This window comes from Typopeltis vanoorti, chromosome 2 (genome assembly GCF_054136105.1).
Source record: "Typopeltis vanoorti isolate ZY-2024b chromosome 2, IOZ_Tvanoo_1.0, whole genome shotgun sequence".
Lineage (NCBI taxonomy): Eukaryota > Metazoa > Arthropoda > Arachnida > Uropygi > Thelyphonidae > Typopeltis > Typopeltis vanoorti.
Window position 1 is genome coordinate 160,679,639 of NC_143550.1, and position 19,342 is coordinate 160,698,980.

Below are 19,342 nucleotides of genomic sequence, written 5' to 3' on the forward strand. Positions count from 1 at the left end.
TGCCTAAAAAACCTCTTATGGAGGGACTCAACCTATCTAAGGAAGGACGAGAAACGGTGGATGGATGAATTCTCTGAACGAAATAGTGGATGTCAGGGATGGTAACAGTGATCATTCACTTTATATTACGTGCTTTGTTATTATTATTTTCTAAAGAAGTAGATTGCTATTAACAGCTCTTTTTCTTAGCTAATCTTTTTCTTTGTATATTTCAGGGTGGTAACGATGAAACCGTTGCTGGTATTCGAGCGACGGTTGACCGTCTGGGCCCTCTTCGTGTTCTTGCTCATCACTTACGTCCTCAACAGTCTGTGGTACGTAAATAACTTTGACCTTCATCTTCCTCGTCGGCCTACTCCTAGTGCTATCTGGTGGCGATTAGCGGCGGAGCCATACAACATGTCTTTGCTTAACGGAACGACGGACTTCAGCACGTTAGTTGATCGCACCGACTTCCGTTTCCTTATCAACAACCAACGCTGCAAACGAGCCAAGGATCTGTTCATGGTCGTGTTCATTCACAGCGCGCCTGCCAACTTCAGAAAGCGTCAGGCAATCCGTCGCACTTGGGGAAGAGAACAGAATCTCCAGAACGACCCCATGAGGGTGATATTTCTTGTGGGGGAAGTCACCGATGCCACCATAGATCAAGCGATCCGTCGGGAGAGTGCCCTATATCAGGACATCGTCCAGGGTAATTTCGTCGACAGTTACCGCAATTTGACCTACAAACATGTGATGGGATTGAAGTGGGTGACCTACTTCTGCAGAAAGGCGAAGTATGTGTTCAAGACAGACGACGATATCTTCGTGGACATCTTCCAGTTGGTGGACTATCTGAAAGCGACTTTTGACAACGGATCTCCTCGAAATCTCATGATGTGCTTCCTCATCAAGAATCCGTATGTTAAGAGAAGCCAAAGGAGCAAATGGCGAGTCACCTTCAAGGAATACCCAGGAAAGTATTATCCCCCTTACTGTTCGGGTTGGGGAATCATCATGTCCCCAGATGTGGTCTTTAACTTGTATCTCCAATCTTCGCAGGTACCCTATTTCTGGGTGGATGACGTCCATGTCTCTGGAACTTTGGCCCAGAGGGCAGGCATATCGCATATCGACTTCACTAATAAACTTGCCCTCACAGAGAGAGAAATCCGTAGATGGTTGGAAGAAGAGGACATTGTACGACCCCAACTTTTTGGACATCCTGATGCTGATGTGGACACCATATACGCTCTGTGGAACAAAACCATCAAATATTATGAATGGACTCGAACGTACAGGAGGCGTCATCTGGAAGAGAAAACGTGAAATTCTCGCTTCCTCGAAGCATTACAGCTACTATAATTCCCCGATTATTTGGTGGACATTGGTGATAGGTGCACTCATCTCCGGGAGGATGTTATGTTCTTGATGGACGGCGAACTGTGAATTATATAGATTCGCTCAATTTAAAAGAAAAAAATCTCACATAAGAGGGCGAAATCCTCAGGTTTTAACCGAATCTCGCTGGCTGGTCCTTACTCTAAACTGTTTGAAGTTGTTTTTGTAACTTCAGTATTGCTACGCTGGACGTTTTGCGCTGGGTGCTATAAACGTCCTAATGTAGATGACAATCGTTGCCAAAGAACAAACACGGGTTTTTTATTTATAGGACTTAGCAGCTTATAACCAAGTTAATTCTCATGTATGTTTAGCCATTTTTTTTAAATTGTTAGTCTCTTTTTTGTGTTTAGGTAGATGGTAAACAGCTAATAGCACAGATTTGTGACCTGACTACGCATCTTTTTATGGTCTTCCATGTTCGTTTTTTGCTTTACTGAGAGAATTTTGGGGCACTTTAAGCCAAATTTTCTTATAAGATTTTGATTTTGACTGTTTACTATTAGGAATTTATCACGTTGTCTTCCAAAATTTCTGCTTTATACATTTGAAATAATTGTTTACAATTTTTGCTGTGAAGTTTCAGTAAATATATTTTGAGTAAGATGTGTGGTATTCAAAATCACTTAAGTATGTGAATACACCTCTTTTTACACAATTCAGACCGAGACAGCATTCGTTTCTTTGTCTGCCTCTAGAGAATGCTGTTTAATTTTTTTTTAATAGTATGGGTCCAATAGAAAGAAACCGAGGGGAAGGAAAAGAAATGGAAGAAACGAAAGGAGTAGATATTTTTTCTTAGAGGTTCAAAACCGCAAGTTTATTTATAAAATAAGAAAAGGATGCTGAAATCGAGAGGCTTGCTTCTCATCTACTTTTCTCGATACATGTTTTCTTAATGTAACTTACTATGTAATAATTGCCACATTACAATACTCTCTTCGAAGGGTTCCTTCACATCTTATAGAACGCTTCTTTTTTTTTCCTTTCAGGTTTCTACATCCTCTTCCTCTGTGACAAAGTCCTATAAACCCTCTGCTTGCAGTTGCAAATATTGAACTTCTCTTTCCTCAGAACAAAATAAGCAAGCATAAAAATTATTTTTGCAGATTCCAAAACTTTTACATGCTTTAATTTAAAAAAATGATAGTACATAAGAAATTTACGTCTCTATAATTCACATCGGGCCAAGTGGAGGAACTATAATATATTTTCTACATACCCAGATGATATCCCTGTATACTAGTTCGTGCTTTCATTTCAACGTAATTTATAATGAACACATAAATTGCATCCAATTAGTTCCACTTCGTCAGTTTTTACAACTCCCATCGTTGGAGCAATTCACAAGCATTCAATCTCTCTCCCTCTCGCTCTCTCTCTCTGAGTCATGTTTGGGATCTTAATTTTAATTCTGTAGGCACCATTAAAGAACATTATTTTTCGCAACCCATTATTATAATATATTTAAAACATGCAGAATGACTTGCTTGTTATACAATGGAAGTAAAACAGTGCAAATTTCGAACCAGACTCCATGTTTCAAAAAACCTGTTCAACCTAATAATATAAGTGCATGCAGAACACATGACTGCTTCGACGCTGATTCATATTAATGCAATTCGCAGTGGCTATCATAATGTACAGCAACAATTCTTTTGAATTGTTTTTACTCCTTTTCTTCTTTCTTGGCCGTTTCATGGTGTTGAAATTCTGTTTATGGGAGACGTCAGCTGAGTCTTCTACAACCACAGTTAAGAGACCATGTCGGAATCAAAGCATGTATCAGATGTTAACCGATTTGGTTGATGGATCAAGCCCTAGCTTTTTTATTTTTATTTTTAAAATCCCTTCATCTGTTTTAGAGTGTACGAAGAAAAGAAATTCAACAGATACTTGTCCAGCTCTTTGCGAGCATATATGCATAGCAGTTAACCGATGAGGATTGACTTGGGACCTATGCATCTTGATATATGATATATCCGGTTCATTGTAGCTCGCTGCTTGGCAGATTAGTTGACTCATTGCGAAGAATTTCATAGCAGCATCGCCTACAATTTTATATTCAAGTGTCCACCTGACGGCGACTTTGATGAATTTGCCACCAAACATACCATGAAACGTCATACGCTATTCGTAGACGTTTATTGTGTACGCCTTGGTTTCTTGATATTTGGGCCTACCGTGTATCCCCATACTCGTTGGCTTTAGCGCAGTCTGTATGGGTTGTAAATTGGAGAACTTTATCCAGTTTCTGTTCAGTACTTAGTGATCGTCAGAGAATGGCGATGCATATCTTCTTTACGATAAGAACTGCAGCGCATTGATCTTTTAATGATACTGATACGCCACTTACTGAAGCACACCTCCAGTTGAAGCAAAGACGACTGCAATTTCTTAGTAATCAAACCTGGTGTTAAAGATCAGGTTATTAGAACGGTGTCATCGACATGTATAGGATCGTAGGCATGTAAGGAAAGTCAGTCATAAAGATGTTCAAAAGTAAATGAGATAGTAAGGATCGTTAGACGAACACCTGCTACATCTCTTCTTTATTCCATCTATTTTTACTCTGAATATGCAGTTATTAAAGCACGGGTTGACTAGAAACAGAGTCGGGTGGGAAACTGGCTATGAAAAGTTTGTCGAGTAGTCAATAGTGCAATGTTTTTATCAAAAGCATTGGCGATGGCTATAAAAGATTGTACCAGTGTGCTGCCACCAAATGGAGCCTACTGTAGTACCGCAGAATACATTTCGAAGGAAGGCAAACTGCTTTTATTGGATGATTCTTACTTCTTTTGCAGTTTCCCAAAGAACAAAAAGTGTTGTCCTTTCGGAGATCTTCCCTGTGCACGATAGCCAATTGACTAGGTGGTAATTTTCAAGAAACTGAATTGGTTTCGGGATTGAATACGTCGTCTAGTTTCGAGATACTTGGGAAATAGAGCATCATGCTTTTATGTGATCGATCATTTGTAACCTTGGATTTTTTTTTTTTTTTTTTTTTCCCTGAGTCGCTAAATACTTTCTCCTTCGACAATGACTGGCGTAAGACGTTTCAGTCAGCACAAAAATCTTTCGTCATTCTCCATAAAGATTGATCATCCATATTCAATGAATTGAGTTTCAAAGCCATTATTGGTTCCAAGGGTCTTTAAGCAGCACACGCACAATAGACTAGATTGGTGTTCTATATGAGAGCCCAACGTCTTTCAGTACCATTTTCACGAATGAGATGTTAGACTTCTTCTGGCAGATAATTAAGAAATTCAGGGTGGCTGATATTTGCTTTTCTATATCCAACACTGACCTGTCATTTTTGCTTCGTTGAGTTTACGACGAATTGGGCTAACAGATTCCTGGAGGGTAGCGGAGATTTGCACAGTTGGAAGGTGGACAGTTGGGAATGGCGCCTAGTTCTGAGTCCAGCTGTAGTATACTCTCGTTGTGCAGCTGACACTTGCGTGCCACGTTCTTTACCACAGCAGTTTTCTAGGTATTCATTTTCGCTGAAATCATTGAAGACGTATGACTACTATGTTCCTGATAGCACACCTTAAGTTTTGCCATTGCAATTGGTAGGTTCAGCTGTTCCAAGCAATTTGGCGTTTAGATATCTTGCGACTAGTACGGCTTGGTAGTACTTACACCTCATTAAGGTCAGATTGGGGATTTGCGTTTGGGGAGGGTTGTGAAATGTAGGTTTTTAGGCTACTCGTGTTAGACTACTTGATTCTCAATCCCGGTGATCCCAATGTTGGTAGTTTTGTGGTGCATTGTACTACACTTGATAAAGAGGGCAGTACCATTCTCTCATTTCGTAACAGCATGCATTTCCTAATTTTTAGTTTATTGGCAGATTGCAAATGCGTTTCATTGATAAGGATGATTTCAGGATGGTAGCTAGTGGAAAGTTCCTGCAGATAGTACAATTCACTTCCCAAGAGGTTATCTGTAATTAGTTGGGCTCTCTGTTACCACATGTTCGTTTGACTCCAGAAGTACTGTACTAGCTTTGGTCCTTCATGTTATTATTCCTCGATGGATATTTGTTCAGGAGATCTGTGTGGTCGTTGTCAATTAAACAGAAAATGACTACGTCCTTATAGATGGCGGAGCATAGGACTGCTGCAATTTGTACATTTGTCTCCAATTTTCAGTTTTTTCACAGGAGGTCATAGGATGATTTTTCTGCATTCAGAACAAAATTTGCCTTGCAGCATTCGGCATGCTCGAATCACTGACAGTAACGGAATTGACTGGTCGTTGATCTATGTCCCGAAATCTTAGGTTTAATAAGCAACTCGCAAAATCGCGAGCTGTTTTGAGATCATGAATTTCGGCCTGCTTTATTGATCTCGACCAGCACAAGTGGTACTGTCCTTGTTTGCTTTGAACATATGAAACAACCTTCATGAGTATGATAATCCTTGTTTTGAAGGTCTATTGGGAATTCTTCAGAAATAAGTTTCCGCGATGACTCGTAACACCACTTTTAAGCTTTTCTCCCATTTTTAGGGCGAAAGTATAGCAAGAATGTTTTTCTCCAGTAAGAACTTTGGAAGGTTACGATAATCACCGTCTTAGGCTGGATGTAGACACCCTCGTCCATGTTTTGACTCTAAAGAAATTACTCGATTTTAAATGGCAGCACCAACTGCTCTCCATTGATCTTTGGCCCATAAGATGACAGAAGACGCATGTTTTTGCATCCATGAGGGAGGGGTGTACTTTCACTGATAAAAAGTTTTTTTTTTTTTTTTTTTTTTTTTTTTTTTTCTGTTGACTTCTTGGAATCCTTTCGGTCCTTGAGTTTTTTTCGGAAATAGGATGTGATGTGGCTTGAGGTTGATGCTTTGGATAACAGTAGGTCCAAGGGCTGCGTTCAAGGGTGCATCGGAATCGAATGTGTACTCGATCGGACCATTTCGTTTCACGAAGTTCGCCTAGATTTCTGAAGTGGACGAGAGCCTGTTCGAAAAGCACAGAACCTTTATAGAGGCTTTTCAACTGCAGGCGAGTTATCGATCTCATACGGAAGTGCTTCCCTCCCGAAAACCCAGGTTTTTCATCCCGTGTAACAGACAAACTGGACAGAAGAACACACGCAATTAACAGGCATAATATATTGGCCTCATAGCCTTAGTTGCCTCGGCCGTCTCCCAAACAACAGCAGCAGCAACAACCATTTGATATATCATGGAAGTATGTTCAATCTCAAGGTTTTCTCAGCAGCTGAGCTCTTCCATTATCAGGGAACACGATCACCAACTTCCGAACGAATAAAGTCACACAAATCTCAAAGAAAAGTAATTCACTTTAAATACACGATTCTCCGTAATCTTCTCAAGTTACTGTGAATTCGAATGTCATCACCAAAATCCGACATCGTCATTAAAAAGTCACTGATATAATTATCACTGTAATCTCATCGCAAGGAAAAAATTCGCGTGAAAATAAAGAAACAAAATAATCATTATAATCAAAGTTTGAACGATGATTAAGTAGCCAATACAATCAAAGAAATCCATATTGATCTGCTCACAAGAGTTTTCTGTTACGTCGAGTGTCTAAAACGGGTTTTTCCAATTTTTTAAAAATTATTTACTTAAAAAAAATAAAATAAACGTAAATGTTTAACAATTTAAATATTTGTGAATATATCGATGACAGTTTTGGAGTCTGCTTAATATTTCTTTTCAGAAAAAAATTAAACGTCATTGTGTTTTCTTCGAATTATTTCTGGAGTTGGCAGAAAGTATCTCAGAATTTGAATCAAGAAAAAACTTCGGATCGCTCTGAACTTCTATTAGTATCATAAAAATATTGCTTGAAAAGCAAATTATTTCGTCCAAGGGCTTCCTAATTCGTTCGGTTTATGCATTTTCACTTATTAAAGGTTTTCGGTTGTATTTTCAAACATCTTTAGAATTTTCAGCATTTTCCCCCACTTTAAATAATTTAGACTTGCCACAAATGTTTTACTGATCATACTTTGCCAAAAGACTGACCGTCACTTGCTGTTGTAAATGAGTGGCCAGATCACCGAAAGTACACAAATGTATTTAATAATAACAACCATTTTAAAATACGCATATTTCGTCTTAAAAATTACAAACCATCCTCAGTGAAATTAATGCAAATTTAAAAGGTGGAACAATCGACGATGGATTTCAACTTAATCACGTCTGAGGCCTGTGCCATAAGGCGAATTCCATTGTTGATTATTTTTATCTTATGAATTTGCCATCCTCGGTGAAATAATCACAGACCGAAATATCTGTATTTTAAGATACTTATTAAAATATATTCGTGTACTTTAGTGTATCGTATTATTCACTCTTTATAACTAGTTTAGCTCCAAATAACTTTTGCTCTCTGGTTGGAAAAGGTTTTAGTGTGGGAATTAAGTGTGAATGAAGAGCGAGAAATTTATTGAATAAATCAAAATAGCAATTCCTGATCCAGATTAAGTGATCTATGATAACAATGGATCTCAGGTTAAGATCGAAATCTCGCTGAGATTTTTAGGGGGGGGTAGAGAGAGACTGATATTATTTCCAAGCCTCCACGCAGTCAGAAAAACAAATCGGTTTTATACTTCGTTGCATCTGTTTTAACGCGACCTCTTATGCAGTGGCACTGTCTTGTGCGAAGCACTTTTTAAAAAAAGCTACATTTCAATAAATGTTAAAAGCTGCAATTTTTTTTTTCTTCTCTCAAATACTCGTCCTATCAATGCTCAAAATAAGTCTTCGATGAAAAATGCTCCACACTGAATTCGCTATCTTATCATCCAGCGCTGCGCATATCCGAGGAAAGATTCGAACTTCAGGTTGGGAGCAATAACAGCTGTTATAATACCTGTATTCGGATTCTTCGTAGTTTGTAGCAAATGACAGAAGTCAAAAGATTAATTTTCTGTCTTTGTTGATGCAAGTTAATATGACAAAGATAAGATGGTCATAACAGTGTTCTGTATTTTGTGTGTGTGCGTGCGCGTGCAGGCAGGGAGGTAGTAGAAATTATTGCCATGTACGCTTAGTTACAATTGATTCAAAACATGTTTCTAATAATCTGTAAAAGTATTGAAATAACTATTAGAGGGTAAGCTCTTATTTGGATTATGTCTTTCGTGTTTGTCTACAGATGCATCTTTGATTACAGATGTCATACACTATGCTTAAAAGCTCAAAAATCTGTGTTACGATTCACAGCAGAAAATTCAAGTAATATAACTTATATATTAGTTTTAATAAATAAAACGATTTTCATAGATTCAAATTATGCTATGATTTCATAAACGTTTGTGTTACCAATTATTATATACATGTGAGAAAATCTCATTTTTTTAAGAATTTTTTAAATAATACAGTAGCACTGCAGTTCATTTTGAGATAGAAGTGCTGCCATCTATCAGCTATTTTTATAAATAGTAACGAATTTAGTAATCATATCTCCACCTAATGCCATTGCATCAATTTCATAATCATGAATTTACATGTGCTGCCATCTACCCATTATTTCCGAAATTTACGAATTATTCGCTGGGTATCCCATTTAGAACAAATGCTTTTGTGAATTTCTTTCTTATATAAATTTACAATGACCATATATTAACTGTGATAAAAACATACAGTTGCAATTAACTGTACTCTGATATATCATGGAAATATGAATTCATATTTAAGCAAGCGATTATTTCCAAAATTTCCTGTTCAAAACACAAGATATATAAACTATATGTTTTATGTTCAATATCTTTTTTTCTTTCTTTCTTTTAATAAACTTCCATTCAGTAATTCATCTTTTATGAGCGGAACCGTTTCTAAACTCAATAGCCCAAGTGTAAAAAGGTTTCGGATGTTCCTAGGAATTCTGATCTAAACAAACTAATGCGTTATTATACCTAAAGTATTTTTAAAAAAATGAAAGTCATTAAAACTAATATAATTACATAAGAATTAGCATACTTACATAATATTTATTGAATATCAATCAATCATTTTTGATACAGTTAGGGTGTTTTTTTTTTTTTTAATATACCTAAAAAAAATATTGTTTCTAGAACGAACAATAAATAAATATCTCGCCCGTAAAGGCTATTCGATGCGGTTCCTGGTGTTACAGGAGCAAACAAGGTGACTTTTTTCTGACTAGTAAATTTCTACGGATGCAATTGAACGATAACAATAATTGCATTTATTTTTTGTTTTTTTATTTTTATTTTTAAATTTTTTTAGAAATTATTACAATTATTTAAAACTATATTTTCAGGAAAGAATATACACGTGTCTAAAATAAACAAGCTTTAGAAATATAATGAAATCTATTCACATTTTTGCAAATTCGCAATATTAGGTATTATTATTATTATTATTATTACACAGTTTTAAAATTAACCGAAACACTGTGCTTGTATGTTCGAGTTTAATACACCCTTGAATCTTTGACTTTTAAACATAAAGTAATTGTCAGAATATTTCCAGAAAAGAAGTCTGAGATAAGTTTGAAAGAAAACAATGCTACAATAGGAGGAGGAGGAGTGTCAGAGGGTCATAACTGTGACTTCAAGGGTTGTATTTAATCTTTCTGCAGTTTTACGGGTGTTGCTATTCTCTCTTGGCTCATTAGACGCCTCCGTAGCGCAATCGAAAGAATGGTTGTGTTGATATTAGGCTTGGAAACGGCACCTTCGGATTCCAGATCGAGGATGCATGGAATGTTTATAAGCACTTTCCAGCTGAGGACCAGTCGCTCGGGGTTTTGCATGACGTCGGGAGAGATTTTTCCTCCGGGAAATTTGCACTTATCTCTCCCCCCCCCCCCCTCTCTCTCTACAGAAAATGGAGCAAAGAATCCAGACGAACAGACATAATGAATTCGATTTGACCTTATTTATTTTGACGTAATACCGAACAACTTGATTCATCGAGAATTACAATTTTTTTTTTTTTTTTTTGTCAACTTGATCCTTCAAATTCTTTTGTCGTTACAAACACCAACCCTAAGAGAAATATCCTGTCAGCTTTATATTTCCTGGGTAAAACCAATCAAAAATGTAATGCGGAGAAATATCAGAATTCAACATAGTTGATTCTAAGCTGAAAAAGGAAGAGAGAGAGAGAACCAAATATTCGATCATATTCAGGTGCATACTATGCTCTATTGATCCTAAACTAGCCTGAGAAACTAGAAGTTATCAGAACCCTAATATTATCCACTCAATATAATGAAATGCATACTTAGAATCGCGACACAATGACAATACGACTATAAACAATGTCTTTTCAGTCCAGAGAAATTTTTTTTATATCATTACTGTATTTTAAAAAAAATTGCACAATGTATCAGTGGTATCTGTGTTGCATCATGGTAACTTCCATGAAGCTAGAGTGGCAAAAGAAAGACTATTATAGATTCCTATTCTAGTCGCTGACTAGAGGAATTTTTTATACGTTTTTTTTTTTTTTTTTAACCCGGCTAGCTCCAGAGTTAGCCGATCTTTAGGTAATTTGGATTTTCATTCCGGAAACTCGAGTTTTAAAATTCGAAATCCCCAAAATTTAACTCCAATACAAGCTATTTCAGACAATAAATTCGGTCCTGAATCACTATTCACACAATAAATTTAGATTAGGAACACTAGATGGCAGCAGTGGTCAGCTAGTCTCGTAATCTTAAAGGTTTACAAATCGTTGGTAGAAATGAACTCAACTACTGATGATGAATGGTGGCGATCGGCAGCCTATGAGTTATAACAGGTAGAAAAGAGTTCTGGCTGCTTCTTTGGGGGGGGGGGGGATGAAAAGTTCTTTGAGAATTTCTTTTACTTATTATTTATATCTATGGGATTCGAAATGTAAGTAAATTCTGATATATTTTTAAAATGCTGTATTTTTTATGTAATAATATTTATAAGTTTTTTTAATTGACTCACATTATTACATTTTACTTCTTTGACTCAGTCATACCTTAATTTTGTAATCACTGTGTCCTATATAGAAACGGTCTTTCTCGGAAACTCATTCAAATGTAATATGACGATCTGTTTAAAACATTTTATCTACCCAGATATACTGACAGTAATATGAATACAGAATATAAACCGAATTTAACTGAACATGCTGGATATGTTTGTGACTATATTCAAATATAATTACCATTAAGTAGCTTTAAGGTGTTTATGTATGAAATTCAGCAATTGCATAACATAAAATGTGTTGTGTACATGTATGTGTAAAAGAGTTGAGTAATTTCTGTTTCTGTAATAATAATAATTACTATTATTAAGAGTTGTTTTATTTTTTATATAACCAATTTAGGAAGTGCAGATATAAAATGAAAATCAATGTTTGATGTAACATGGTGCCATCTATTAATCTGCTGTGAAACTACACAAATTTCCCATGAAATTCTGTACCTGAATCATAAATATATACTTGTAAAACTCAGTAGGAGATTACTTATAAAGAAAGATTATATAATTTACTTTTCACAGAATGATTTAATGGCGTGGCGAGGGTGGTATTGTGTGAAAGGAAGCAAAGGCAAAAATTTCCTCTACAATCATTTGTTGGAATATATCCAAAACAGGAAATAATCATTTAAAAAAAAAAAAAAAAGATCACCCGCCCTGGTGTGGTATCTCCCATTGCTATGCCAGTGGGAATGATTAAAGAAATAAATTATAACCAATGTGTTAGTGTATTTTCAGATTGTTAATATATGGGGGAAAAAAAGGTAAATTTTACAGCAGTGTGGTCAGTATGCTTCTATTTGAATCTAAATTTTCAATTTGATCATTCAAATTCTCCATCTTACATAGCCCTTGTTTCCAATAAATGTATGGATAATATAAGTATTATCTAACGGTTCAAACTGCTTAAAATAAAGAATTTAAAAACCTTTCTTTGATTATGTGTTTTTTAGACACAAGCAGAACCGGAAAAAACAGAAAGAATAGTTTGTCTTTATAACATGCCGTTCAATTCTGCCACACAACATAATACGGAGTTCTAACAAAGCATATACAGCAATAATAACATAAATGTTGAATTAATACGATGTGCATACGGCTTGAAATCTGGTGGCGTGACAAATTCATATAAATTAATTAGTCACAAATAATGTTTCAATGATACATTTTCCGGAACGTTACTAATTTGGATTTTAATATAACATCTTAATAACACATTTTCAGGATTATTAATATTAAATATACTCCAGAATACGACGCAAGAGTTTGTGTTCATGAAACATTTCATCACTCACTTCACCGTAATAATCGTAAACAGTTTTATCGAAATATAAACATAGCCTTACAAACTAACCTTTCAAGTGCATTTTGGCCTTGTACGCATCGAATTGCGCATAAGCAAACGAGATTCCTACATTCAATCACTTCTCAATTGATTGAAAATCGAGGATTACAGAAATTGAGTTACTTAAAATGGTTTGGAAGAGCTTTCAAAATCTTTTAAAATGGAGTGAACTTTAAAACAGTAATAATAATAAAATTACTTTTATAATAAAACTACTTCATATTCAATACCTGTCACTATTTACATTTGATGAATTCTTACTGTGACGTAATGGCACGTTAACGCCATCTAGGGGCAGAATGTAATTGATGAACTGAAATTACACAATATTATAAATTCAATGATTGTTAATCTCATCTGCCAAAGAAACAAATTTTATGGGTGAAGTTAAATATTTAGGAAATTAATAATTTAGGAAACATTGAAATATTTCCGCGTTCCTAAAAATAGTTGCTGTTTTAAACAGACTATTGTGCCATTAATATTATGTATATTTATATCCCTCTAATTGTTATTAAAAATAAGATAAGTACAGGAGCTGATATTGATTCGGACCACAGTTTAGTGATTGCAAATATAAGACTAAAACTGAAATAGAAGTACAAAGGAAAGTTCCAGAAAGCTAGAGACATCTCAAAACTAAAGGAAGACAGGCTAAGAACAGCATATCAGAACATATTGGAAACTAAGCTTATGACCGCAAGTGAAAAACAAAATATAAATACAAGAGCAGAACGACTGACTACAGTGATAAAAAAAAAAAAAAAGCGTAGAGGAAGTAATTCCTGAAAGAGAAAAGATCAACAAGAAATGGATAACTCAGGAAGCCCTAAAATTGGTACAAGAGAAAAGAGAATTGAAACTTAAAAGAGATAATTCAGAGGCAACAGATGAGTTGCACCGTCAAAAATGCAATGAAGTACGGGAAGCAGCAAGATCTGATAAAGCTAAATGGTTGGAGGACCAGTGCAAAGACATTGAACAGTGCTATGGAGAACACAAAACGAGAGAGGTCTACAGACTTATAAGAAATGTCAATAGGAAGCGGCAAACAAGATTAGTAGCAGTCAAAGATGAAAATGGTAAAGTATTGATGGACAAGACAGAAATCATACATAGATGGACAAGATATTGCAGCGAACTATATAAAAATCAACTAAATGATACTGCAACAGAAGTAATCAAAGAACTAAAAGCAATCTCTCCACCAGCAGGGATCTTTGAAAATGACATCTTGGAAGAGGAGGTGAATTAGTCTAGAAAACATCTCAAGAACAACAAGAGTCCTGGAAATGACAACATAATAGGCGAGATGCTAAAATATGGGGAGAATCAGTTGTGAAAGAAATACATCAGCTATGTAATGAAATATGGAGATCAGGATATGACCCCGAAGAGTGGAAAAAATCGGTCTTGGTTGTTCTTTATAAGAAAGGCAGTGCTTTAGAATGCACCAATTGCAGAACTTTTGCATTAATGAGTCATCTTGGCAAAGTGCTGATGAAAATACTAATAGAACGCCTGAAGGAGCATATGAAGGCTCATATGAAGCCTCATCTTCCGGATGAGCAAGCCGGATTTCTACAAGATCGAAGTACAGTGCAACAAATACCCGCACTAAGACTAATAGCAGAGAAAGCTCGAAGAAAGAACAAAACTACATATATTGCTTTTTCGTGGACTTCCAAAAAGCATTTGATAATATTGACCAAAATATAACAGGCAGTCTTGATATCCTATGGTATGCACAATAAATTGATCTGCCTGCTGAAAGATATAAACAGCCAAGCACAAGCAAAAATCAAGATAGCAGGTGAGACTGGAGATTGGTTTTCCACTAGTCAAGGCACAAGACAAGGGGACCTAATATCACCAATCATCTTCATCACACATCTGGGAAGAACACTAGAGATTAAAGAAGGTGGAGGCATTTCAATAAATGGCAGGAGAATAAACTACCTCTGCTTTGCAGATGACATCGCCCTGATTGAAGAAGACGCAGCAAGGCTGGAACAGACATTGCAAACACTATATACACAGAAGGAAAAAGATATGGACTAAATGTCAACTTTGAAAAAACAAACAACGATATTCGGACAACAGGAATTACTGAACAGAGTTACGATAGACAGATTTCAACTGGAAAATGTGGAATATTTCACATATCTTGGATACCACATGACGCATGACTTGGACTCCCCCCCCCCAAAAAAAAAAGAGATAAAAATTAGAATAGCCAGAGTAACGACTATTTTAAAAGCCATGGACAAAATATAGAACAGCCGAGCTATAAAGATGCAAACTAAATTGCGCATTGTAGAATCATCTTCAGCAGCATGCTTTATGGATGCGAGGCCTGGGTACTCCTGAGAGAATCTGAAAGGAGGATATTGGCATTTGAGAGGAAGTGCTATAGAAAGATCTTGAGAATAAGCTGGATACAGAAAGTGAACAATGAGGAAATCTACAGGCGAATACAACCAAAAGAAAACCTGATCCAGAAAATAATCAAAAGGAAACTATATCTATTTGGCCATATATGTAGAATGAATGATGAGAGAAAACTAAAAACGTTGTTGTTTGGAATAATTGAAGGAAAGAACAAAAGAGGAAGACCAAACAGAGAATGGGGCGATGACATCGTCAAATGGTGCGGAAACTCTATACACAAACTGAGTCATCTTGCACAAAATAGAATGCAATGGAAGAATCATATCAAGATGGCAACAGACACCTACGGGCATTGGACACATAGTTGTTGCTGATGATGATGATGACAGGTAGTCCTCGACTTACGACTGGGTTCCGTTCCAACGTGTCCGTCGTAAGTTGATTCTGACGTAAGTCGAGGACTTTTTTAAATTCTTGATTTGTTTGTTTTGTTTTATAATATTTTTATAAATTAGGATTATATTTAACTTAAAACAGTTAAAATGTATAAACTTCCATAAACATTTATAAATTATTTATTAGCACATATACATATAAATACTGTACATAATGGCGACAAGCCGTTACTAAAACACACCCAAGCCAGTAAAGATGGAGACGGATAATAATACAAATTCAAAAGAAAGAATCCGGCTAGTCATCCTAAGAGATAAAAAAATCACTGGATATCCATTGTCACTTCACTCCGAGTATTAGAAATTAAATTTACCAAAGCCACCAAGACAAAAGAAAGAATCAGCATCCAGCCAAAATCTTCCACCGATTACAGAAAAGTAACCAAATTATTGGATAATAGCAACTTACCCTACCATTCATTTGCGCTCAATAGTGAAGAGAACCTCAAAGTTGTGATCAGAGGGGTAACAGAATCAATTCAACAGATGAAATCACGTGAGACCTCAAAAACAAAGGCTTCAGACCTATTAAAGTCAGCCGTATGCACAGAGCTGACAAAACACCATATTCCCTAGTAATGGTAGAAATCAGCAAAGACCAGAAACACATCCATGATCTCCAAATCATCTGTGACTTGCCATAAAGACTGAATCATTAAAACAGAAATCAATAACGACGCAATATCATCGCTGCCAAAAGTTTGGCCATTCACAACGCTGTTGCAAAGCAGATTATTGATGCGTTAAATGTGGTGACAAACATGCAACGATTGAATGCCAAAAACCACGCAAACAACCAGGAAAGTGTGGAAATTGCGGGGACCCCACATTCCGCAAACTACAGGGACTGCACAGCATTTCCTCAAATCTAGAAGACACAACTCCAAACCAGCAGACCTCGACAAGAACGCAGGTCCTCCAACCAAACCACGGTCTCCAGAACGAACGGAAGGACGTACACTGAAGTAGCAAGACCAACCTACTTAAAAGACCCGAAGTCAGGAACAAATTAGTCACAGCAAACTAACAAACCTAATCTCAACAACATAACAATTTGCATAGAAAAATGCTCGCAGAACTCCGACAAACCAACTCAACTCAAGAAGCCAAGGATACCTTCCTAAGACACACACAGTTACTGTTCTCTGAAATCCTTAATGGATAAGACCAAAAGAAAACCCACCTAGCTACAAATCGTCAGCTGGAATGCTAATGGACTACTGAACAAAACATAAGAGCTACAGGAATTTGCAGCAGAGACAAACATCATTCTCATAAACGAAACACTTACTTCCAAGTGACAAGATAAGAACTACACTACATGATACTACATTACATACATATACATATAGCTAAGCCCCAAACAGAACACATGGAAACAACAAGAATAGAAATACATATGGAAAACACAAGGAGTATCATGACCCTAGCAGCCTACAACCCCTACGAATAAAAATTTCCTAGAATCAGACCTGAATGCGATACTGAACACAGGTAGAGCAGTAATTATAGGATCTTAATGCCAAACATTTATTCTGGAACAGGAGAAACTCAAATATCAACGGCAGAATATTCAATTGGTATACTACTACGAGGAATATGAGAGTGTAGGGCCCACAGAACCCACACATTACGGAGCAACCGGACGTCCAGATGTACTCGAAATAGCACTGAAAAACATAGCGCACGGCTATCAAATTCAAGCAATTAATGACTTGAGTTCTGATCCCAACTCCATCACATTGTAACTAGGCACCATACAAGATCTAATTGAAAACACCACCATTTTTATTAAATGAAAAGACTTCCCTCAGCCTTCCAGGAAAACCTTGGCCCAGTATCACATATAACATTCACTGAAGAAATAGAAAAGGCAGTGACAACCTATGAAAAACAAATATTAACAGCAATATCACATGTAACAAATATAACCAGGTTCGGTATGCACTAGAAGGCCACCGCAACCAATTTTGGAACAACAAGATACAGAAGATCACCTAAACACAGAAGATCAATCATTATGGAAAATTATGAGTTCGCTTCGCTCAAAACAAAACACTCTCCCTCCAATCCAACGTGAATGTGGATTAGCTTATAAAGATGAAGTAAAAACAGAAGCATTTGCAGATAGCTAGGAAAGACAGTGTAGCCCCAATTATGCTCAAGTGCGTAAAATAACTCAGAACGCAAAACCTAATCCTACAACAAACCCATATCGCCGGCAGAAATATATCAAATCATAAAAAACGTAAATAACAAAAAGCCACGGGTACGGATGGAATCACAAACACCGCATTCAAGCTGCTACCACATAAAGGTATGGTGCATCTAGTGGCTATTACCAATGCCATCCCACGGCTAAATTACTTTCCACAACGGTGGAAACTGTCAGGGGTCTTCCTAATTCCAAACCCAGGAAATAATACACAATTTCTACAGAACTATCGACTCATCGGCCTACTATCCTGTGTAGGCAAGATAGCCGAACGCGCTATACTTACACGGATTCAAGAGGCGGAAAACAGCCATGTCACACAAGACGAACAATTCGGCTTTAGGAAACAGCATTCCAACTCTCCAAATCTACAGAGTAATTGAATACATCACCCAAGGATATGAATGGCACCAACACTCTGGCGCAGTCTTCCTGGACATAACATTTGAAAGAATCTGGCATTATGGGCTAATTTTCAAGCTACACCAAGTAGAAATCCCTTTACCACTAGTTCTACTCATCAAATCATATCTGAACAACAGAAAATTTAGGATAAAAATCAATGGAATCAGATCCACTGAAAGAAAAATCACGGCTGTGGGTCCCTCAAGGCTCTCTACTATCTCCCTTACTCTTCTCCATGTACATAGCAGATCTCCCCAATTTGTCCCCGTCCATTACCGCCCTTTACACCGATGACACGATCATCATCATAGCTAGATCTCTAACACCACAATTGACCATAAACAAATTGCAGATAGCAATCAACGTATTAGAGAATTGGTACAGCAAATGGCGTATCTCAATTAACCCATAAAAAAGCTCCGCAGTACTATTCACCTGACGTAAAGCAGAACTGAACACAGCCATACAAATGTTTGAAAAAAATCATCCCTTGGCACAACTCAGCCAAATATCTAGGAGTTCAGCTTTATAAATGCCCAAACTTCAAGACACACATAAATAATGTCTCCATTAAAGCCAATCAGACCACAGCACAGCCATATCCGCTCATGAATAAGAACAGCTTCTTAATCAATAAAATTCTCGTCTACAAATCGGAAATAAGACCTCAGCTAACTTACGCCTCATCAACCTGGGGACACACGTCTTAACAGAACATCCACAGATCATAAACGATCCTGAACAAGTGCCTAGGAATAGCGTTTAATGCTCCTTGGTTCATCAGAAACCTCCAGTTACACCGAGAAATCATCCTACCAGATATCAAAAACCCACATGATAAGCATTGCGGAAAAATTCTTCACAGTCGCAGATAATCACCCAAACCAGCTAATTCGACAAGCAGCTAACTACAAACCCTGATGGCTTCAAACATAGAAAACCGAAATCCTTCATCGCAAGAGTAAGTTGATACAACACGAAATGCTCACAAAGAGCGGTAAAATACCCATACTAAACCTCTCACCCACAATCAAGAACTCAGATAAAGGGATGAAGAGTCAAGGACTCAATCCATCACCTAAAGAAGTTCCAAGTTCCAATTTCCTTAGTATTCAGGTTTGTGTGTCGCATAGGGTCTGCGGGTGGTGCTATTGGCGACTGGTCAT

General features: G+C 36.8%; 2 protein-coding genes across 2 annotated transcripts in view; one reads left to right on the forward strand and one right to left on the reverse strand.

Moving 5' to 3' along the window:
* The window catches only part of LOC150109579 (uncharacterized), a 114,136-nt gene extending 101,324 nt beyond the window's left edge, over positions 1–12,812 (reverse strand). The window contains exon 1 of the mRNA XM_090402690.1: positions 12,720–12,812. Within this exon, the coding sequence (XP_090258816.1) occupies positions 12,720–12,732 (13 nt within the window). The 5' untranslated portion in view covers positions 12,733–12,812. The remainder of the gene's footprint in view (positions 1–12,719) is intronic.
* Positions 226–1,311, forward strand: LOC150109582 (beta-1,3-galactosyltransferase 5-like). Its single transcript, XM_090414207.1, has one exon. It carries the CDS (start codon positions 226–228, stop codon positions 1,309–1,311), a length of 1,086 nt encoding a protein of 361 aa, XP_090270333.1.
* Positions 12,813–19,342: the final 6,530 nt, after the last annotated feature.

What these genes read in the sequence shown, in the direction of transcription:
- LOC150109582 (XM_090414207.1), top strand. Translation starts at nt 226, where the DNA reads ATGAAACCGTTGCTGGTATTCGAGCGACGGTTGACCGTCTGGGCCCTC.